We start from the raw sequence: 24,253 nt of genomic DNA, 5'->3' as shown, positions 1-24,253 counted from the left end.
TACAACTCGCTGCAGAACAACAATTACACGGATATCAAAGAAATAGTGGAATTGAATCTTTAAAGGACGGATGCAAAAGGAGGGAGAGAATGAAATGTGAATGTCGAAAATTAAAATGTTTATTTATTTGTTTTAAATAATAATTCAATAGAGTGGTTAAATTGTCCCGTGGTGAGTTGGCTGCGGCGAGTTGGCTGTGGCATGTTGTCCCATTTAGGAAAACACCCAGAGAAATCTACTAAGATCTATAATTTCAATGGTTTATTAAAAGTGTATGCAGGTGGGTTGTTTTTTTTTTGAGGTTATGCATCACAGGGACTGCAATTCAAACCCCTCCTCAACCGTGAAGTTCACCAAACCAGCCAGTGTTTCAATCTAGCTTCCTTCACAGAAGGTTGTAGTTGTGATTGTGAAGGTAGGAGAAAGAGGGCTACAGCCCCCCCACCCCTCTTTCGGGTCTGCAGGAGCCCTGGTGGCCCAGTGGTTAGAATGCAGTATTGCGGGCAAACTCTGCCCACAGCCTGGAGTTCGATCGTGACAAGCTCAAGGTTGAGTCAGCCTTCCGCCCTTCTGAGGACGGTAAAATGAGGACCCAGATGGTTGGGGGCAAATATGCTGACTTTGTAAACTGCTTAGAGAGGGCTGTAAAAGCACTATGGAGTGGTATATAAGTCTAAGTGCTGTTGCTACCGTGCATATTAAAAGGATATAAAGAAAGCTAAGGTATCAACCACAAGGGGTTTTTTTAGGTGCAAAGCTTCACCTGATCCTTCCCAGGAATCAGCAAAATGCTTGGGTGAAGATGTCCAGAATTGCTGGGAGTTGGATGGTTTGTAAATTTGCTACATTTTTTTAATAAAGAAGAAACAGATCTGGCTGCTTCCCCAGAGAGAGGCTGTACATATTTTTTTTATCATTAGATTTATATTTCCATGGCACAGGACCGAGTTACCTTCGGGACCGCCTACTGCCGCCTATAGCCTCCCATCGACCCGTGCGCTCCCATAGGGAGGGTCTCCTCAGGGTGCCGTCAGTCAAACAATGTCGACTGGCGGCCCACAGGGGGAGGGCCTTCTCTGTGGGGGCTCTAGCCCTATGGAATGAGCTGCCTCCGGGGCTGCGTCAACTCCCCAACCTCCGGTCTTTTAAACGCGAGCTCAAGACTTTTCTATTCCACCGTGCAGGGCTAGCTTGAGGGAATTTTAAGTGGGGTTTTAGGACTGTCTATTTTAGTGTTAATTTTAAATTTGGCCAGTTTATATTAGTTTTTAATATGTTTTTAAGCTTATTTATGTACTAGTTGTTTTTATTTGGCTGTTCACCACCCTGAGTCCTTCGGGAGAAGGGCGGTATAAAAATCTAAATAAATAAATAAATAAATAAATAAATAAATAAATAAATATCCCACCTTTTATTTTGTACAGCTCAAGGTGGTGTACATACTTGTCTTCATTTCCGTATAACCTCCCTGTGAGTTGGGTTAGGTTGGCTGGTCTAAGGTTACCCAGCTGGCTTTCATGCCTAAGGGAGGCCTAAAAGTCATTGTCTCCCACTTTCTATCCAGCACCTTAATTCCTACCCCAAATTGACTTTGCAAAGCAAATCATCCCGACTAAAGTTCAAAGCATTATACTGCCCAATTGCTTAGTCCTTATTAAACGTTATGGGCAGGTAGAGTAAGAACTACCCCACTCCTGCTTTAATAATACTCCTATGTTAATAATATTTATACGATGAGCCACGGTGGCAGAGTGGTCAGAGTGCGGTACTGCAGGCTACTTCTGCTGACTGCCGGCTGCCTGCAATTTGGCAGTTCAAATCTCACCAGGCTCAAGGTTGACTCAGCCTTCCATCCTTCGGAGGTGGGTCAAATGAGGAGCCAGACGGTTGGGGGCAATGTGCTGACTCTGTAAACCGCTTAGAGAGGGCTGTAAAAGCACTGTAAAGCGGTATATAAGTCTAAGTGCTACTGCTATGAAAAGCACTATGAAGCGGTATATAAGTCTAAGTGCTATTGTTATCTGATTTCCATAGCCACCCACCCCAACAAGCGATTCTGGATAGCAGACATCCTAAAACTATACAGGGAAGCGAGAGTCTATCGGGACCAGTTAATAAACAGGAAAATCATCCTGGACCACGTAGTTCGCAGATCGGACCTCCAACAAAAAACATTCAACAAATTTCTAGCAGCATCACAGTAATATTACCTTTGCTGTGTAGCTGGTACAGGTGTAGAATCTAGAGTTGAAGAGTCCTGAATGCTGCCGTCAGTGCATTGAACTGGTAAAGATTCATTTAGGCTATTAACTGAAGTTGCTAGAGGAAGAGACACTCATGTCAAAACAGCCTTTCATTATGTCAAGATTCTGCTCACTGTCAACATTACCTCTCTTCTTGAAGTCGGTGGAGTGGCTTGCAAAAGTTTCAAACTGTAGTAGATTGGGCAATGTTACCCATTCCAAAGTCCATCAAATTAAGATGCCAATATTTTTTGGCAAGACAAATCTATTCTGATTAGCAGCAGACCAACCCAGGCTGCATTTCAAAGAGGTAGCTAGAGTAGGGGCCAAAATTGTGGAAACCTTTTGGGAAAAGTGTATTTTCTAAAACTAGCTGATAACACCACTTTTTTTTTTTTTTTGGAGTAGTACCATCAAATTAGATATCAATGGGAAGATAATTTAATCAAGAATGTAATGCAATAACTTTTATGACGGATCTGCTATTAGAATAGCAGTTACAGTATAAAGAAGAAAAGGGAAACACGTAGAAAAAACGAGATATAAAAAATGATCACCGTGTCAGTTAATATTTAGTTGGGTAACCTTTACCATGAATTAAGGCCTTACAACGTCTTCTCATGGAGCAAACCAAGTCTTTTAGTTCTGCAACTGCTATAATGTGAAACCAAGATTGAAGGATTGCTTCTATTAACTGGGTTTTATTGCTGGGTCGCTTCTGACTAACAAGTTTCTTTAGTCGGCTCCATAGATTTTCAGTTGGGTGAAGGTTTGGGCTATTCCCAGGCCATTCCAGCAGTGGAATACGGTTATCTTGAAACTCCAAAAAAAAGGTGGTGTTATTAGCCATCAAACCACAAAAATACGCTTTTCCCAAAAGGTTTCCATCATTTTTGTAGAAGGTGAAAGTTTTTGTGGTTGGTTTTTGTTTTTTGTTTTGGGGAGGAGAGAAAGTTCCTAACCCGGAGGATGGGAAGATCAGCCACCCTCCTTCAGCCACAATTTGTCTTGACGAAAAGCAAATCGCTGAAATACATTAGCTGCTCTGCCATGCTAGACTCCTATGCTGTGGTTAACTTAAGCAACAACCCGGAACTTGGCAAGTCAACTACCCCTGTAATGAGAACATCTGCAATTTCAGTGTTGACTTCACTGCAGCTGTCAACGGAGTATCACCGGTTCTTCCTTTCCTCGTGTTATTTATGCCTCCCTTTTTCCAGCCAAGTCGTGCAAGCTTGTGCTGACAAAGGCACACTGATCAGAGTTGGGTTAACATAAACAAGCCAGAGAAATCAGGCTTCAATTATACTGAAAAGGCCGTGGCAATACGATTTGCACAGAAGGCCACATTTGAAGCTGAATCATATCCTAGATGTTCAGACTGGAGGACCCACACAATTAATCTCAGTTGCGTATTCTCTTGTTCCTGCTTTCCGTGGCTTCTGATGAAAAGCAAGAAGCAGGCTGTCCACCAGTTCCATTTTCTACATACAGTGAAGCGAAAACCCCAACCTGCCCCAGGATATTAGGTAGCTATCTATGGGTGAGATGGTGCCTTCCCTTCATTTACAGAAGCTAAACTCAGCACAAGCTGAATCAGAGGCTTCAACCCTGCTCACAGGAGAATGACAACAGGCAAGTAGAAGAGACATCTAAGAACCTAAGAGGTTCTGGACCTCTTAGGACCTTAACTGGACCAATCCAAAGCTCTACTATTTTGTAGCACGGGGAAACCCCACCAGATGCATTTGGGAAGTTTGGAGCAGAGTAGAAGAATGGGATGACTCCAAATTGTTTCCCTGGAACTATTTTCCAAGGATGTTGTCTGTAGGAGGATGCACACTGGCCAACAAAGATCATTAATATCACTTTTTTCCATTAATATCTCTACTCCCTTTCAAAACCATCTAGGCTAGTGGCCATCCAAACAGTTCCAGAAGTCAACAATTTTCATTTTATTAGATTTAACATGTTCTTCAAGAACTCAGAGTAGGACACAAGCTTCCCTTTCTCCCGTTCCCCACAGCACACCTGCAGAGCAGTTGGTTTCCACTTATATGCCTCCCTGTGGGGGGGGGGGGAACTCTTCAGTTTCCATGAAAAGGTCATCGAGGTCATTGAGCAAAATGTTCCATGGCCGAGGATGGATTTGAATCTGGATCTTCTGCTCCAATGCCAACACGCTAACCACTACAAGATAGTTGTTTTCATGGAGGTATGAGGACTAAAAAAAGGGCATCTCTTTAACAGAATTGACTTAATTCCGATATGTCAGCATAATGATGATTTAAAGCTGACCAGCCAATATAAGGCTAATACAATTGTGAAGCTGATGAAATGTAAGGCTGATGCAATGAGAATGAATCAGCACTGGTATAGCCAGTTTAAGACTCTGAAGGGGTCCACACAAGTCTTTTACCCCTTTAAGAGGTGTTTAAAAATTTCAGCCAGGAGAGGGCGTATTCTCTCTCCTTGTGTCCCGAATTCATTGCTGAGTTCTCCGTGTAGAGTTAAGAAGAAGTTTGATTGCTTGTCAGGGATTTACCAACCATGAATATTTCTGTATATGTCTTGTATATAAACCAGTGTTAAATGTCTAAGTCTCTATGTGCTGTGTTTTGTTCCTGGGTTGTCTCCTAAAAGTAGTCACGCTGCAAATGCTCTGACACAATAGAATCCCAACATAAGGGGGAACAATTAATTATTTTATCCATTATCATCCATACATTTATCTACAGTAACTCTGTGATGTCATTCTGTATCATTTCTTACCCTCCTTTTGATATAGAGAGCAACATCCCAATGCAAAAACAACTGGGCAACTTTCTGATGCAAAGACATCACCTCCAGAATTCCAAAGATGATGTGGCCAGTGCTGAGTTTTCTTGGGAGACTGAAGACAACCCAGAATAAGCCATATAAGCAGAAACCAATTATTCTAGCCCCCTAATCCATTTGGTTGAACTTTTCCATCAAGGGAAGGCTGAGCACAAATTGGAGAGCCTTTATCCTTAACATTTCCCCCTTCTTCTAACCTCTAAGGACAGTTTCACCTTGTCCAAAGGTTGGTTGGTTGATGGGTCTGATCTGTATTTCACTTTGCCCCCAAATTCTGCCTCTAGGAAAGAAACAACACATCAATTTAGGGCCCTTTGCGGTATCACACTTACCTGATGGGCTAATTCTACCATTACTACCATTCTGCCGTTGAAGGTGTTCTTTGTAGCAGACTGAACACATGCCGTTTGTACGAGGGTTTCCATAAAATCCACATCCAGTTGAACATAGCATAGGCACTTGGCTATGATTAGTTTCTTGAGCCATAATATTTTCTCGCGACCTGAGAAACAAGGGATGAATGATTTCAGCAAGTACGGGAAAACTTCAGTCTTTTCAAACTGCTAAATAGGATCTCCAAATAGCCCAGCTCCGTCCATATTCAACAAATTGGCCATTTTTTTTTTTACACCAAGAGGTTAGAATGACATATTCCTTCCATGGAGACTGACAAAAAGTTTATACAACCAGCTTTGGCATGGATGAATAAACCAGGGGTTATCTGCTTTCAAACACTTCATCTAAAGGTAGGCAAGCAAGATCATGGGATACTTCTGAATCCCTTGTCTTACATATCAAAAGCATACCCTGAAGATCAACATTCTGAAACTGGAGTAACTGGTGCAAAACCAGTAAGAACCACAGAAGAAACGGGTTTCCATCTTACCAAATGTACCAAAACAGGAAGAAAGAGCAGAAAGAGAATGGTGTAACAAGAAAAACCGGATTCAGTACAGGTTCGACTAGATCTCCATTTCTCCTAGCTGGAGGATGAATCTTGAGACTCATCAATCAGACTAATGGCTCCAAAGACATTATCTGCGCTTTTCCCCAGGTGTTAAAAGGATTATTTTCTTTCTATTCTTTGAATTTAGCAGTAATGAAAAGTCAATCAAACAGCTTCACTAACTGAAGAACAACTTCAGGTCGTTAGATAGCAAAATGATTCTGGATTCGTTTCTTATTGTTAAGGAAAAACAGGCTTTGGTGGGATTGTGGTCTGCCAGTGGCCTGCAGAGCTGGCAGCAGAGTCGGACAGTGAGGAGGCTGGGGAGGAACATGGGCCAATCCTGGAGTCTGAGGAAGGCTTGGATGAGGGCTCTGCGTCAGAGAAGAGAGGGGGCCAGGACCATCTGGGAGTTATGTGCTGCCTCCGGAGCCTCCAGAGTCGGACATCAGCGAGGCAGAAGAATAGGGAGAGCCTGTTCCCAGTGCATGCATGCGCAGAGCTGCCAGAAGACAAGAACAGTTAAGACAAAAGGGGCAACTCAGGAGTAAGGCTTAGAGATGATTGGCCCCTCCCATTAAGGAGGAGCAAAGGCATGTGGGCCTTTGCAGTGAGCAACTGTTGTTCGTGCTGGCCGGTTTCAAGACTACAGCTCTGTGCTGACTCTATGTTCCATGTGGCCTTGCAAAGTTAGTTGCCAATTAGGTCTTTGGCAGCGTGTCAAGGGAGATAAAGGTGGGTGTTTATCAGCCTTATCCCGAGGAACTGTGGCAGACTCTTTACAATTATTTTGGACTCATCTGTGAATGAACAGATTGAGAATGAACAGGCTCTGAATCAGCAAAATTCACAGCCGTTGAAAATAAAGAGGATTTTTGGGACTCTTTGGGACTTTTACTGTATCAGGAAGCCTAGGTCAGAACAGGTGGGATGGAGATAGAGAAGTTACTTCAAATTTCTGATGGCTGTTCATCTGCTCAGAAGCTATTTTGCCCAGCCTGGGAAAGAAAAAGTGACTTATAACTGTTTTTCACACTTATGACCATTGCAGCATCCCCACAGTCATGTGATCGAAATTCAGACGCTTTGCAACTGCTCATATTTATGATGGTTGCAGTTTTCCAGCAGTGATGGTCTTGATCCCCCCCCTTTTTTTTTAAATTTGCATTTATATCCTGCCCTGCTCCGAAGACACAGGGCAGCTTACACTATGTCAAGCAATAGTCTTCATCCATTTGTATATTATATACAAAGTCAACTTATTGCCCCCAACAATCTGGGTCCTCATTTTACCTACCTTATAAAGGATGGAAGGCTGAGTCAACCTTGGGCCTGGTGGGGCTTGAACCTGCAGTAATTGCAAGCAGCTGCTGTTAATAACAACTGTCTTAGCAGTCGGAGCCACCAGAGGCCCTTTTGCAACCTTTTGCAACTTCTGACAAGCGAAGTCAATGGGGAAGCCCACTGACACAACCGTGTTACTAATTGAACGGGTGCAGTGATGTGCTTCACAACTATGGGCAAGAAAGGCTGTAAAATGGAGCAGAATGCATTTAATTCACCTTGTTTAGCCACAGAAATCTTGGCCTCCATTGTTGTCATAAGTCAAGCATGGGACCGCCCGTGGAATAAGCCTTGCTACAAAGCTCAAAGTCTACTGAGCAGTAGTGCTAACTAGCCTGATGTATGCCAGGGAGACTTGGACCGTAGGAGGCACCTTAAGCAGGGGTGCTATTCAGCAGGTTCTGACAGGTTCTGGCGAACTGGTAGCGGAAATTTTGAGTAGTTCAGAGAACCTGCAAATATCACCTCTGACTGGGCCCAGAGTGGGATGGGAATGGAGATTCTGCAATATCCTTCTGCCAGGAGTGGGGAGGGAATGGGGATTTTTCAGTACTCTTCCCCTGCCACACCCACCAAGCTACACCAAGCCATGCCCACAGAATCAGTAGTAAAAAAAAATTGAATTCCACCCCTGACGCTAGGCCAAGGGTTTTCCAACCTTGGCAACTTTAAGACTTGTGGACTTCAACTTCCAGAATTCCTCAGCCAGCAAAGCAAAGCTGGCTGAGGAATTCTGGGAGCTGAAGTCCACAAGTCTTAAAGTTGCCAAGGTTGGACACCCTTGCGCTAGGCAACTGAACCACTTCCACATGACCTGCCTCCGCAGTCTTCTGAGGATCTGGTGGCAGGACAAGGTTCCAGACACAGAAGTCCTCTCCAGAGCAGGCCTGTCATCAGTTCACACCCTGCTGATGGAAGCCCGGACATGCTGGGCAGGCCATATTGCAAGGGTGCCAGACCATCGCATCCCCAAACAGCTTCTCTATGGTGAGCTGTCTCAGGGAAAGCGATCGTACGTGGGAACAAAGGAAGCGATACAAAGACACGTTAAACGCCTCCTTCGAGCCTCTGGATCCTGACACCTCCTCCTGGAAAACCCTGGCACAAGATCAATCGACATGGTGCGCACGCTGATCCACCAAGGCTTCCAGACGTTCGAAGACAGACTGACAACCATAGCACAAGAGAAGCGCGCACTCTGCAAAGCCAGAGCTGCAAATGCTGCAATAGTGGTGCCCACACATGTCTACCCGACATGTAGCAGAATATTCCGGTATTTGCTTTACCAGCCACCTGCGGAGATACCGGGGACAGTCCACTACCTTCTAGATGTCAAGGTCCTCTTCAAAAACGATAGACGAACATCATCATCATCATCATCATCATCATCATCAAGTCAAGGCCTACCTGTCACAGTCTCTGTGAGAACAGGGTCAAATCCTTGCTCAAAAATCGTTGGTGATAATTCTGACTTAAATGTTCTTTCAGCCTGACTTATCACAAAGGATCGCGGTAACCCTAACCTCACATCTATCTAGTTGACCTTGTTTGGACTTGAACATTATACTGGATTAGGAAGAACAGTTGCAGGGACTGGGCACGGCTAGCCTAGTGAAGAGAAGGACCAGGGGAGACAGGATAGCAGTCTTCCAATATTTGAGGGGCTGCCACAGAGAAGAGGGGGATCAAGCTATTTTCCAAAACTCCTGAAGGCCAGACAAGGAACAATGGATGGAAACTGAACAAGGAGAGATTCAACCTAGAAATAAGGAGGAACTTTCTGACAGTGGCAGCAATCAATCAATGGAACAGGAGTTGCTTTCGGAAGTTTTGGGAGCTTCATCCCTGGAGGCTTTCAAGAAGAGACTGGACTGCCTATTTGTCGGAAATGGTGTAGGGTCTACTGCTTGGGTGAGTGGAGGCTGGACTAGATGACCTACAAGGTCCCTTTCAATTCTGCTCATCTGTTAAAGGCCTAATCAACACTTGGATGGGACTCCAATAGAAATTTCCAGAGAAGCTGTGTGGCACCAAGCCTGGGAAGCTGGACGAACATTATTGAAGAAAAAATAGAAAACCACTTAGAAAACTACAGATGTACTTATACATATCTAGATACCAGATTTGGAAGTTAAGAAACAAATAGTCCTCTATTTATGACCACAACTGAGCCCAAAATTCCTGTTGCTAAGCGAGACAATTGTTAAATTACCGTATTTTTCGGAGTATAAGACACACCTTAGTTTTTGGGGAAGAAAATAAGAAAAAAGCTGATTGGCAGGTAGATGGGCCTCCCAGAATACCCCCAATCAGCTGTTCCCAGAGGTGAATTTTAGCAACAGGTTCCTTGGTTGTGAGCTCTATGCCTTGCTTTTTTTTTGGCTTTTTTTTTCTGCCTATGAAACTCTGTTTCAGAAAAAACTTTTTTCTACCTCTGAAAGGCTCCAAAACTTCAGAAAAAAAGCCTCTGAAGTTCTGTTTGGGGGCTTTTTTTCTGAAGCTCTGTTTGGAGGCTTTTTTTCTGAAGCTCTGTTTGGAGGCTTTTTTTCTGAAGCTTCTTTCAGCCTCTGAAACCTCCTTTTGATAAGCTGGGTGGGGCTACATTCGGAGTATAAGACGCACCCAGATTTTCACCCTTTTTTTTGGGGGGGGGGAAAGGTGGGTCCAAAAAAATACGGTAATTTTGCTCCATTTCACGAGCTTTCTTGCCACAGTTGTTAAGTGAATCACTGTAACTGTTAAGTTAGTAACACGGTTGTTTAAGTGAATCTGTCTTCCCTGTCGACTTTCCTTATGACTCTGCCACTGTCATAAATACGAGTCAATTGCCAAGCATCCAAATTTTGACCATGGGCATGCTACAAGGGTCGTTAAGTGTGTAAAATGGTCCTAAGTCACTGCAACCATCATAACATGAGTCACTTGCCAAGTGATGGAATTTTGATCATATGACCCTAGGGATGCTACAAGGGTTGTAAGTCTGAAAAACGGACATAAGTCATTTTTTTCAGCACCAAGGTACAATTGTATATTAAAAATGCTTGGCTTCTGAAGGTTCCTGAAAGCACTGTGCAGCTTCAATGCTTCATTGGCTCGAGAAAAGACAATGCTGTTCACCACTTTCAGTAATCAGCAGTCCATCCTTAATCCTTAGGTAAAACCTGGGTAAAAAAATCCTCCTTCAGAACTGAAGAAGCTTCCTGGATGAGAAGTGAAATGTCTTCAAAGAAAAACAAAGTCCAGTCGCCTTTTGAAAAAGCACCTTTGAGACAACCGTGACCTGGATGACTTGAGAATCTGCACAGACCTTAATCTGGACATTTTCTAATTTAGGGACTGCCTGGGAGTTAGTAAAACCTGAAAGAAATGACAAGCTGCTTCCATATTAGTAGCAGGAGCCATGTCCATGCAGTGACCAAGAGTTAATAAGAAAAAAAAATCTCCTTAAAATTCCAGATGGGGCGGGAAACTTGATGAACATCAAAGGAAGTATGATATGGCTCACAATTATATACAGACCTGCCTCCTTACCAACCTCTGTGATATTATTCTAAGATATCCAAAAGCTGCAATATATCCATTGTTTAAAAAAAGAACCTTTACCAAATAAGAAAGCAGTGTGTTTCAATGTTCAATTGATCTACATCCTCACCTCTACAATATTTCTAGATAGCAAAACAAGAACATATGAAGGTCTCATGAAGTTCTTTGATTTTCACATTCTCATTTAACTAGCGTGAGAAAAAACACTTCCTGACATGGCAGTGTTTGTGGAGGAACAACGCTGGGGAGGAAAACTGACAGCTATTTGAGTTTACAGCTAGGTTAAAATAATGCTTATCGATTAATACATTAATGGAGAAACAAGCAAACAAACAAAAGACCGAATAGCCACCCAGATACCAAGTCAACTGCATAAATCGCCATTTGTTTTTAACAGATGGTTCTCATTAACACGTTTTCAAGCAAACGTTAAGATTAACCTAAAACATAAACAGACACGAACAGTTTGCCGTGCACAAAAACAAAAACGGAAAAAAACCGAATGACCCAAGAAGATACACTAAAAGCAAACAAAAAACTATAATGGCAACTTTATCCCAAGTTCCCCTGATCTCCTAAGATTAATAAAAACAAAACCAAGCTTTTAATATGGACCAAACCAGTACAAGAAAAAAGATGATTAAATGAATCTATAATTTTCATTCAAAAAAAAAAGAATGCTTAAAATATTGCTTAGTCATCATGATGATTTGCTTGTTTCAAGTCATTCTAAGTTATTATTATTATATTATTTATTAAATTTTTATACCGCCCTTCTCCCGAAGGACTCAGGGCAGTTTACAGCCATAATAAAACAACAGCAATATAGAATAGAATAGAATAGAATAGAATAGAATTTTATTGGCCAAGTGTGATTGGACACACAAGGAATTTGTCTTGGTGCATATGCTCTCAGTGTACATAAAAGAAAAGATACGTTCATCAAGGTACACATAAAATATACACATAAAACCATAATTAAAAAACTTATTATACAAATGGCCGAATTAAAACACTAAAAATAAAACCCCGAATTATAAAATATTAAAACATTAAAACTAATTAAAATCCTATTAAAATCCTATGCCAGTCCGGCGCGAACAAAGGCTTCCTGCTAGCAATCACACCAAATAAGTAGACTTATTTCCATAAGGGTAAATTAACCTTTAATATTAACTTTTAAAGCACGGTATAAAAATCCAAGGATGAACGACCATTTAAATCACGCAATATGGATTTATTCCAAGATCAATCATCTGGTAAACAGGATCCATCCAATACTTAATTATGGATATTGATAAGACTTGGACCGACTCATAGACTACTTAATGGTGAAGAAAGATACCACTTCTACAAATAAAAACAATATTAAGATAAGCAGGGAAAAGGAAGTTCTACAATAACTTGGTGACATCAAGTAAGTCCAACTAGGTCAAAGGTTTCACATGAGTCGGCAAAACGTCAAATTAGTCATCGGCAGAACGAAAGAAAAAAAAAACCGGCAAGATGCCACGTCAGACTAAGTAGCAGAGCAGCTACTACTGTAGTAAAAGGGACAGTAGGAACAGAGGAAAAAAATTCGCTTCCTGATACCGTAAAACTAGAAAAATGTAAAACTCATTTGCCAGACTGTAGTTAAGGAGTAAATTAAATTCCATTTTTTTAGGGGCAAACTAATTTTGTAACTTAGCACTCTGAGTTTTTGCCCAAATGTTCTTAAATTTTGGATTCACCCAGGAACAAATAACAGTTTGCATAAGAATGTGTTCTATGGAAGCACGGGAATGCAATTCAGTGCAATTTTATGCTTTGGAAATTAGGTTTTCTAGAAACATTTGGGCTTAATTCTGAGAGTGCAATCACAGTAATACTTGCCAAGGTTGGAGTCTAAATCTAAGACACAAAAAGATCCTGCTGAATTCAGTTTATTAGCATTTTTTCAGTATTCTCCGGAAGAAACATCTACAGATATAACTTATGTCTATAGCTATGCTGGCTGGAGAATTCTGGGAGTTGAAGTCTACAAGTCTTAAAGCTGCCAAGTTTGAGGACCCCTGCTTTAGAGCTTCTAGAAACCTACTTCACACAGCTAATCGCTCAGAGGGAGCCACTGTGAGCAAACTGCACCTTGTAAAGGAAAAACCCAGCCTAATCAAGAGTCCTCAGCACAGTTGCCATAATGCATAGGTTTGTCCCTAAGCTAAAGTTTGAATAAAGCTTTAAGAGGCTACCTCAAAAGAGGCATCACAGGAAAACTTTGTGCACGACGTAACCTTTGGAATATCATGCATATTCCCACTCCCTATATATATCTATGAATCTATGGCTGTCTTGTCTATCATCCTGACTTAGGTAGATAGATAAGTAGACAGACAGACATCTATTGATTAAAGAGAGATTGTAATGATAGATAGATAGATAGATAGATAGATAGATAGATAGATAGATAGATAGATAGATAGATAGATAGATGATAGAGACAGACGATAAACAGCTATATAGATTAGACGGATGATAGACGATAGACAGACAGACAGCTATATAGATTAGATAGAGATGACAGATGATAGATGATTAACAGATAGCTTTAGGTATTGATTAGAGAGACAGATAATAGTTAGATGGTAGATATGAGACAGATAGACAAATAGATAGACAGCTATAGATGATATAGAAACAAATGATATACATATAGATAAACAGATAGCTATAGATATTGATTAGAGAGACAGATGATTGATAGATCGATCGATCGATCGACAAACAGATACGGTAGAGAGATACGGTAGATAGATGGACAGATATATAGACAGCGCTTTAGGAAAGTTTTAAGAACCTGTATATATTGGGAAAGGCACTGGGCTAGGGGTATTTATGAACCCATCATAGCATTGTGTGCTTTGGGTTCTGTCCTCCTCAGCATGGCTGGTTCATGATTTTATTTATGTAGTTCACTATCATGATGTGTGTTGCACCCTTTCTGTAAGCTGCCTTGAGGACCTGGCAACTGGGCAGCCAACAAAGCAAACACACATACATACATTCGTAGTTGCATGGAACATATTTGCAAAGCGTCACGCCAAATTAAAAAGGCTACTCACCAAAAAGAGAGTAGTATCATGTGAACTTGGCAGTACAGAAAACTATCCTGGAAGCTTTTCAACCCTCAATAGAGAGGTCAGACCAAAACAAAACAAAAAATTGTAACAAACTTTAGTGATTTATTTTGTCTCCTTATACATTGTAAAGATTGTTTCCATTAATGACTATTTTTAACCTGGCCTCCCTTTTCTGGTTAGGAGCTTCTATGGATGGATGGATGGAGAGAGGGAGGGAAGGGGAGGGAGAGAGAGAGAAAGAGAAGGAGAGGGAGGGAGGAGGAAGGAAGGAGAGAGACAGAGCGAGAAGGGAGGGAGGGAGGGAAGGAAGGAGGGAGGAAGGGAAAGAGAGAGAGAAAAGGAAGGGAGGGAGGGAGGGAGGGAGGGAGGGAGAAAGAGAGAGAGAGAAGAGGAGGGAGGGAGGGAGGGAGGAAAGGAGGGAGAGAGAGAGAGAGCAAGAGAGAGCGAGAGAGAGAACACAAAGTTTGTCCACATTCACCATGCTAAACACTTTTCCTAGACTCATTTACAGCTTTTTATTATGCAGGATGATTCATAACCAAATAAAATCCTCATTCCGGTGGCTGATCTTCCATGGGAAAGTATTCTTCCCATGGAGAGACCTTCCTATCTATCTCCAGCCTACAATAACACAGCCCAGGAAAATCAGCCCAGATGCCATAAGATTAGGTTTTGTGACATTATCAAAGATACCATTTCAGACCGGCCTTACGCTATGTAGCATAGTTCATATTTATTCTTTCCAATCGCGGCCAGATTATTTGACACAGCAATGTGAAAGGACCAGTTTTATGCAGCCACTGGGATACCCATGGGGGGGGGGGGAGAGGGACAACAATCTTAAATCAGGCCACCTGAAGACTTTGATCCCCAAGGGAAGATTAACTTTCTGAATTTAAGATGGAGTCGGTTGGCAGAGATCTTTTTATGCCACTGCAGGATAGAAGAATCAGGTCTTTCCTGATGACTCATTGGCTCAGGCTTCCCTGGTTTCTACCAGCTACTTGGCATCAGAACATTTTAAGAGAGTGCGACGCGGTGGCTCAGTGGCTAAGATGCTGAGCTTGTCGATCGAAAGGTCGGCAGTTCAGCGGTTTGAATCCCAAGTGCCGCGTAACGGGGTGAGCTCCCGTTCCTTGTCCCAGCTTCTGCCAACCTAGCCGTTCGAAAGCACGTAAAAAAATGCAAAGTAGAAAAATAGGGACCACCTTTGGTGGGAAGGTAACAGCGTTCCGTGCGCCTTTGGCGTTGAGTCATGCCGGCCACATGACCACGGAGACGTCTTCGGACAGTGCTGGCTCTTTGGCTTTGAAACGGAGATGAGCACCGCCCCCTAGAGTCGGGAACGACTAGTACATATGTGCGAGGGGAACCTTTACCTTTTAATTTCTTGTTATCTTCTTATAGGTCTCAATACTGGCTGTTCACAAACGCACCTTGCCTTGTTCTCATAACGAACACACAATATTCCTTATGATTACAAGATATGATGTCAGTCACTAAGTGACATAGTTTCAAGACAAGAATTAGGGAACTGCATGAACAGTAGAGCAGGGAGCCTACTGACCTAGGCTCCCTAAGAAAGCTTAAATCACACGCTTAGTCCCCAAAAACTCTCTTTTATTTAAACGGCTGTGAATTATGGTCATTCACAGTCCGTAATAATTCACAAACATTCAGTGAAGAGTCCAACAGATGTTCGCCACAGTCTCTCAAGGTAATGCTGATAAGCACCCACCTTTATCTTCCTTGAAACACTGCCAGTGACCTAACTGCCAATTAATTTTGCAAGGCCACACGGAGCACAGTCAAACAGAGTTTTTCAGAATTTGACCTGACCAGAATGAACAAATTGCTTCCTGCCAAGGCTCACATCTGTTTGCTCCTCTCTTATGTCTTATGGGAGGGGCCAATCATCTCCAAGCCTTACTCCCGAGTCGCCCCTTTTGTCTTAACTGTTCTTGCCTCCTGGCAGCTCTGCGCATGCGCACACTGGGAACAGGCTCACACTGTTCTTCTGCCTCACTGATGTCAGATTCTGGAGGCTCCGGAGGCAGCACATAACTATCAGATTGCCCTGGCCCCCTCTCTGCCTCCGACGCAGAGCCCTCATCTGAGCCTTCCCCAGACTCCAGGACAAGTCCAAATCTGCTGCCAGCTCTGCTGGCCACTGGCAGACCACAATACTAGGTGGGCAGGAGCTGGGGCAAGAATGGAAGCTCACAGAGCCAATATTGTTGGAAACTTGGAAAAAAAATTGGGTTAGAAATGTTAAATTTACGCAGGCACAGAATTTAATGGAAAACTTTTACAAAATGTTTTATAGATGGCATTTAGATCCTAAGAAAACTATCGTGTATGTATCCAGATATGCAAGCAAAATGTTGGAGATGTAATTGTAATGACGCTACATATTTTCATATTTGGTGGACTTGCAAGAATATTAAGGCTTTTTGGATAAGAATTTGGTGGATTATATAAAATGTTTTGAAAAAGAAGATAAAGTTCCTACCGCAATTTTTTCTACTGGGAATTATCACGGACTGTACAGTAATTGAGACTAAATTGATTTTAAATTTAGTAACAGCGGCAAGACTACTGATAGGACAGTATTGGAAGAAAAAAGAATTACCTACAATAGAAGAATGGATATTGAAAGTTGTTAATTTGGCTGAGATGGCAAAAATCTCAGCCTTTTTGAAAGACAATACACAAGAAAGATACTTAAAGGAATGGAAAAAATGGATTGACTATATCCAAAATAGATATCAGACTAAGAGATATCAGACTGCCTTTGAATGATTAGGATGTATTATTTCTGATTGCTATGGGGGAGGTTAGGATTTAATGGGAATTGCAGGAGTATAACCGAGTTAGGAGGGAAAATTTTTAGCATATGTTTGTTTTATTTTTAAACTACACCTTGTGTTTGTTCTGGGAAGTCGGGGTGGGGGGGAGGAGGATGGGTTTTGAAGGGAGGGGAGAGGGGAGGGGTAGAGGGGAAAGCTTTTTTTTTGTAAAAACTTTTTCAATAAAAAAAAAGAATGGAAGCTCACCCCGTCACACGGTGCTTAGGTCTCGAACAGCCAACCTTCCAGTGGACAAGCCCAGCATCTTAACCACTATAGTCCCCACTTTTTAAAGCCATCTAGACATCACCTTGTTCTAGCAAAGGAACTCTTGATTTCAGCCTGTGCATTTGTTTTGGCGAAGTACAGCCACACTCCAAGGGGCCTGGTCGTTCTCCTAGCAACTCCGAGAATATCCCTGCGCTTTGATCTGTACACAAAGTTCAAGATTTCAAATGTTCACAGCAAAGGCGGTCCAAGACCTTAGGAAGCCAAAGGGAGTGGAAGAAGAATCCGCTCCTTCTTCTTCTTCTTCTTTTTTTTTGCAATACACCAGCCAAAGAGACTGTTTGCTTCTGCATTTCTAAGCGTGCAAAATTCTGGAAAAACAAGATAAGCAAGGTCTGCCGATACGAGAAGCAAACGAAACCGCAATGCCACCTTTCTCCATCCACACACATTGTAAGAAAAAAAAGGGGGGGCTGCTCACACCAAATTTAAAAAAAAAAACACGTGAATGCGTTAAAAGCAGGTTTGAGATTCTTAACAGATGAAGCTTGATGATATCACTAAGGGGTTTTAGTAACGTTATGGACTTCTAGCAGAAAACGTTTTAAGGCTACCGAACAGGATGTTTCCAAAGGAACGGTGGAGTCCAGCTCTGTTTTATTTCTTACAGGCTGTTTATGAAACTTTTATATCACATGCTGTGATAAGGTTTGGGAAGGGAAGCTATAAAAAACTGTAAGGTAAAGGTTCCCCTCGCACATATGTGCTAGTCGTTCTCGACTCTAGGGGGCGGTGCTCATCTCCGTTTCAAAGCTGTCCGAAGACATCTCCATGGTCATGTGGCCGGCATGACTAAGCATCAAAGGCGCACGGAACGCTGTTACTTTCCCACCAAAGGTGATCCCTATTTTTCTACTTGCCTTTTTTTACGTGCTTTTGAACGGCTAGGTTGGCAGAAGCTGGGACAAGTTAACAGGAGCTCACCCCGTTACGCGGCGCTAGGGATTCAAACCGCTGAACTGCTGTCCTTTTGACTGACAAGCTCAGCGTCTTAGCCACTCAGCCACCGTGACCTTTTGACTGACAAGCTCAGCGTCTTAGCCACTCAGCCACCGCGCCCCTTAAAAAACTATAATCACCTTCAATTAAGCAGACATGCAAGTCTCCCTGGCAATAGCCTCCCATCGACCTGTGCGCTCCCATAGGGAGGGCCTCCTCAGGGCCAGTCAGCCAAACAATGCTGACTGGCGGCTTCCAGGGGGAGGGCCTTCTCTGTGGGGGCTCCTGCCCTGTGGAATGAGTTACCTCTGGGGCTACGCCAACTCCCTGACCTCCGGACCTTTAAGCGCGAGCTTAAGACTTTCTTGTTCCATCGTGCAGGGTTGGCCTAATTAGGGTTTATTTTATATTTTATTAGTTTTAAAATTATTGGGCCAATTTTGAATTAGATTTTTAATAATGTTCTTAACGTTTGTTTCTGTGCGATTTTATCTTGGCTGTAAACCGCCCTGAGTCTTCGGAGAAGAGCGGTATAGAAATGTGATAAATAAAATAAATAATAAATAAATAAATTCCAATAATAAAATTTGGAAGGCCTCATCCTTAAAAAGTTGAGGTTCCTTATTAAGAATTTAAAACGTGGTCCTTTGATGAGCAAACTTTGGAAAAAACAAAACAAAACTGAGTGGCAGACCTTGGGGGAAACCTCTAGATGTTAAAGGATATAATTTCAATGCAGGGCACTATGACCACCCACTCATGCACGGGCAGTATTCTTGCACATTCTGAGTTGCAACTGCCTGACTCATTACTCTGCTTACTGGTAGCAGCGTTTTTGCAATTCTTCCAACGCCATCTCCAGCAGTCTCCGCAGGCAAAGTGACTTTCAAATCATTATTTCCCTCTTCTGCCATCCTGCAATGACGATCGTCACGATCCCCATTTCACAAGTGGGAAGCGAAGCTGAAAAAAAGTCAGTAGCTGATCTAAGCACAGCCTCCGGACCACGCACAGAACCACAGGGATTTAAGCAGAAATTGAACTGTGCTCTACACTCAGTCTCAATGGCTGTCTGTGGTTTCAGCGAAACAAATCATCGTTACCGCATCTGCCATGTGATGCCGTGGTAAGGATGCAGTATTGCAGGCTAACTCTGACCACAGTCTGGAGTTTGATCCTGACGGGCTCAAGGTTGACTCATCCTTCCGAGGTGGGTAAAATGAGGAGCCAGATGGTTGGGGGCAAGAGGCTGACTCTGTAAATCACTTAAGAGGGCTGTAAAGCACCATAAAGTGGTATATAAGGCTAAGTGCTAATGCTATTGCTATGTAAAGCACTAAAAGTGGTATATAAGGCTAAGGGCTAAGTGCTATTGCAAGCTAACTCTGCCTACTGCCAGCAGTTCAGTCCTGACCGGCTCAAGGTTGACTCAGCCTTCCATCCTTCCGAGGTGGGTAAAATGAGGAGTCAGATTGTTGGGGGCAAGAGGGTGACTCTGTAAACCACTTAGAGAGGGCTGTAAAACTCTATGAAGCAGTATAGAATAGAATAGAATTTTTATTGGCCAAGTGTGATTGGACACACAAGAATTTGTCTTGGTGCATATGCTCTCAGTGCACATAAAAGAAAAGATACCTTCATCAAGGTACAACACTTACAACATTTAATGATAGTCATAGGGTACCAATTTAACACTTAATGATACAACACTTAATGATAATCATAGGAAACATTATATAAGTCTAAGTGCTAATGATATTGCTATGTAAAGCACTATAAGTAGTATACAAGGCTAAGTGCTATTGCAAGCTAACTCTGCCTACTGCCAGCAGTTCGATCCTGACCAGCTCAAGGTTGACTCAGCCTTCCATCCTTCCGAGGTGGGTAAAATGAGGACCCAGATTGTTGGGGGAAATAGGCTGACTCTGTAAACCGCTTAGAGAGGGCTGTAAAGCACTGTGAAGTGGTATATACGTCTAGCTGCTACTGCTATTTGGAACTGAGCTGTTCTCCTCACTCAAGTCTTTAACATTTTTAAAAGAAAAGAGCATTTCACTGATAAAAATATCCTCCTTGAATCTGAAGGCTACCTGGACATGGATATGTGGCTTTTCTTAGTAATCATTCAGATAGGAGAGCCTAGGGCCTCCTTCCAGAAATTTTTTTTCAACCATCCATTTAAGCCTCTAATTCTGGAATTTCCCGGTCTCCCATTTAAGTGCCAGCCAGATCTGACCCTACTTCAAACCAGCCAAGGTCAGCTAAAACTACAGTGCTTCGACAAACAGCACTGTCTTTATTTTTATAGAGATCGTCAATCATCCAGGTCATGGTTGTCCCAAAGGCGCTTTTTCAAAAGGATTTTCTCATTTTTCCTTGAAGACGTTTCGCTTCTCATCCAAGAAACTTCTTCTGTTCTAAAGTCAGAACTCAAGAAGCTTCTTGGATGAGAAGCGAAATGTCTTCAAGGACAAAGAAAACTCCAGTTGCCAGGGGAACACTGTCTTTATAGTTTTAGGGGCCGATAGTGGAATACATACTTCCAAGTTTTTAAAACTTATCATTTCTTAACGGATTCTACGTTTTACAGGTTTAGCATTGCGTTCTTTTATGCTCTTTTGACTATTTTGCTTTGCTATTGTAAGCCTCCAAAGGACCATCTGTCAATATTTAGAAAACTGCTGTCAGCTGCTCGGGGCCCTTGGGGTACAGCGGGATATGAAATTTCAATAAAAGAAACATCTTAGCTCTTTGAAGACTATTTGTCTGTAAGATTATGTCTGCATACTGCCTTAATTTGTTTAACTAATGTACACAAGTGGGTATCCTTGGTGTAGAACTTGTGTAATTTTGGATCAACTCTAACAATACCTTCACAGGGGAAAAAAAACCCTTTAATTTGTAGGCCGGTTTTAGCCAAAACCAACTCCTACTTTCTGGCATATGCGAACTGCGGTGATCCCCTGGGAATTTCAATTAGCTGTTGATTTCTACAATGCTAAGCTCAGAAGAGGACTCTAGTTTTCCCAGGATATAACAATGAAAGCACATGCCATAATCAGCGTGCTGGCTTTTTAAACAGCCACAAGATTCATTGTTGTATTTTTTTGCAATAGACAGATAGAGTGACCCCTCTGGAAACTGGCCTCAACGTAATTAATGTATAATGATGAATATGATTGATATATATATATATATATATATATATATATATATATATATATATATATATATATATATATATATATATATATATATATATATATATATATATATATATATATATATAGGTCTTTGGTTGTTGGGTTTTCTCCGTGTAAAATTGGAAATGTCTTGGCAACGTTTCGACGAAGTCTCATTCGTCATCTTCAGGCTTCAGCTGCTTCTTGCTCCCAGAAGCACGAAGCTGAAGCCTGAAGATGATGAATGAGACTTCGTCAAACGCCGCCAAGACACTTCCAATTTTACACAGGAGAAAACCCGAACAACAAAGACTCTAAACAAACACCGTGAAAACCTCAGAAAACAAATATATATATATATATATATATATATATATAGGTCTTTAGTTGTTGGGTTTTCTCCGTGTAAAATTGGAGTGTGTGGGCGGCGTTTGACGAAGTCTCATTCGTCATCTTCAGGCTTCAGCGTGCTTCTTGCTCCCAGAAGCGCGGCTGAAGCCTGAAGATGACGAATGAGACTTCGTCAAACGTCGCCAAGACACTCCAATTTTACACAGGAGAAAACCCGAACAACAAAGACCTATATATATATATATATATATTTTCTGAGGTTTTCACGGTGTTTGTATATAGGTCTTTGGTTGTTCGGTTTTCTCCTGTGTAAAATTGAAATGTCTTGGCAGCGTTTGACGAAGTCTCATTCATCATCTTCAGGCTTCAGCCGTGCTTCTGGGAGCAAGAAGCACGGCTGAAGCCTGAAGATGACGAATGAGACTTCGTCAAACGTCGCCAAGACACTTCCAATTTTACACGGAGAAAACCCAATAACCAAAGACCTATATATATATATATTTGTTTTCTGAGGTTTTCACGGGTGTTTGTATATAGGTCTTTGGTTGTTCGGGTTTTCTCCGTGTAAAATTGGAAGTGTCTTGGCGACGTTTGACGGTCTCATTCGTCATCTTCAGGCTTCAGCTTCGTGCTTCTGGGAGCAAGAAGCACGAAGCTGAAGCCTGAAGATGACGAATGAGACTTCGTCGAAACGTCGCCCACACACTTCCAATTTTACGTGGGAGAAAACCCGAATAACCAAAGACCTACATACAAACACCCGCGAAAACCTCAGAAAACATATATATATATATATTTGTTGTTAGTTGCGAAGTCGTGTCCGACCCATTGCGACCCCATGGACAATATTCCTCCAGGCCTTTCTGTCCTCTACCATCCTCTGGAGTCCATTTAAACTCATGCCTACTGTTTCAGTGACTCCATCCAGCCACCTCGTATATATAGCTTTTGTGCCACTTTGTCGGTTCTATTGCAATACCAAAATAAAGGGGTACGGGTAATCCTTGACTTACGACCGCCATTGAGCCCAATATTTGTTGCTAAGGGAGAACAGTTTTACGACTTCTCACTTTTCTTAAGTGAATCACTGCGGTTGTTAAATTAGTAACACGGTTGTTAAATGAATCTGGCTTCCCCATTGACTTTGCCTGTCGGAAGGTCGCAAAAGGACGGGACTCTGCAACCCTCATAAATATGAGTCAGTTGCCAAGGGTCTAAATGTTGATCATGTGTCCATGGGAATATGTAAGGGTCGTAGGTGTGAAAACGGTCATAAGTCACTTTTTTTTCAGTGCCGTTAACTTTGAACGGTCACTAAATGAACTGTTAACTGCCATTAAGTTTGAATGGTCACTAAATGAACTGTGCTAAGTTGAGGACTACTTGTATCCAGGTTTGGATAAAACTGCATCCAGTTTTGGTCACTATATTATAAAAAAGATTCTGGAAAGATTGCAGAAAAGAACAAGAAATAGGGGCCTGGAAGCTAAAACATGAAGAACAATTCCAAGAATTGGGTATGTCTAGTCCAGTGAGAAGAAGGATTAGGGGTGACATGATAGCAGTGTTCTAAGACATTGCCACAAAGAGGAGGGAGTCAAGCTATTCTCCAAAGCAGCAGAAGACAAGAAACAATAGATGGAAACTAATCGAGAGAAGCAACTTAGAACTAAGGAGAAACTTCCTAACAGTGGAGAACAATTAATCAGTGGAACAACTTGCCTCCAGAAGTTGTGAATGCTCCAACACTGAAAGTTTTTAAGAAGATGTTGGACAACCATTTGTCTGAAATGGTGTAGGGTTTCCTGCTTGAGAATGGGGGTTGGACTAGAAGACCTCCAAGATCCCTTCCAACTTTGCTATTCTATTGTGTTATTCTGAGTACAAAATAAGCTTTGTGATATGTATGGATTACTGGAAATTATCAGGGCTACAAATCAGAAACGTGACAGCTTCCCTCCACTTTAAATAATTTAAAGTTTGGGAAACTTAAACAGAGAGCACACAAGGGCAGCTTGTTTCAAAGCAGTCTACTAAAAAGGAAGCAATGGACTTGTTGAGATTGTTTCCCCTGCCGCTACTATTTTGTAGTTATTAAAGGACTTGGAATATGGTCAGGTCTGACCGACGTGGAACACAGGATTGCATCAGGATTTTATGAGTTTCACAGACGGAGGGGCTGGAACAAGGCCCGCAAACTGAGCTGATGCTAGCTTGCCCAGTTTTGTACATGTGTGCCTTAAATTGTACATATTTCATATTTTGAACAGCGAGAAGATGTTAGAACACACACACAAAAAAATGACTAGCTTCATACACCATATTCTAAGCTACCATTTAATTGTGGTTTACCGGATAAACAAATCGAACTGGGTTCACTTGTTTCTGAACAAAGCACAATTCAGGTCTGATGAAAGGCTAAGCCATAAGCTATGGTTTGAAAACCACAATGGCTAAATTCATGCACGCTGGTGCTTTTTTTGAACCCCGTGCAAGCAATCTTCATTTTCCATGCATGCCTCTGAATGGCTGGGATAAGACAGCAAAGCTTATTTGCATTTTTTTCTTATCCAGTTCTTAACTGTTTGGCGAGGTCTAAATTACTCTTGAA

The 24,253-nt window shown here is 42.0% G+C and overlaps 1 protein-coding gene across 12 annotated transcripts in view; it reads right to left on the bottom strand.

Annotated features, from left to right (window-relative positions):
* The window catches only part of ZFAND6 (zinc finger AN1-type containing 6), an 80,295-nt gene that overhangs the window by 14,701 nt on the left and 41,341 nt on the right, over window positions 1–24,253 (bottom strand). For 10 of the 12 annotated variants that reach the window (XM_058156199.1, XM_058156197.1, XM_058156206.1 and 7 more), the window contains 2 exons: window positions 5,414–5,583; window positions 2,211–2,319 (listed from right to left, as the gene is read on the bottom strand). In XM_058156199.1, the coding sequence (XP_058012182.1) occupies window positions 2,211–2,319; window positions 5,414–5,583 (279 nt within the window). Of the gene's footprint in view, window positions 1–2,210; window positions 2,320–5,413; window positions 5,584–17,089; window positions 17,240–18,930; window positions 19,076–24,253 lie in introns of those variants that run through there. The other 2 variants (XM_058156200.1, XM_058156205.1) reach the window with 2 other exon arrangements.

This window comes from Ahaetulla prasina, chromosome 13 (genome assembly GCF_028640845.1).
Source record: "Ahaetulla prasina isolate Xishuangbanna chromosome 13, ASM2864084v1, whole genome shotgun sequence".
Classification (NCBI taxonomy): Eukaryota; Metazoa; Chordata; class Lepidosauria; order Squamata; family Colubridae; genus Ahaetulla; species Ahaetulla prasina.
Note: the sequence above shows the minus strand (reverse complement) of the source record. Positions and strands in the feature narration are given on the sequence as shown.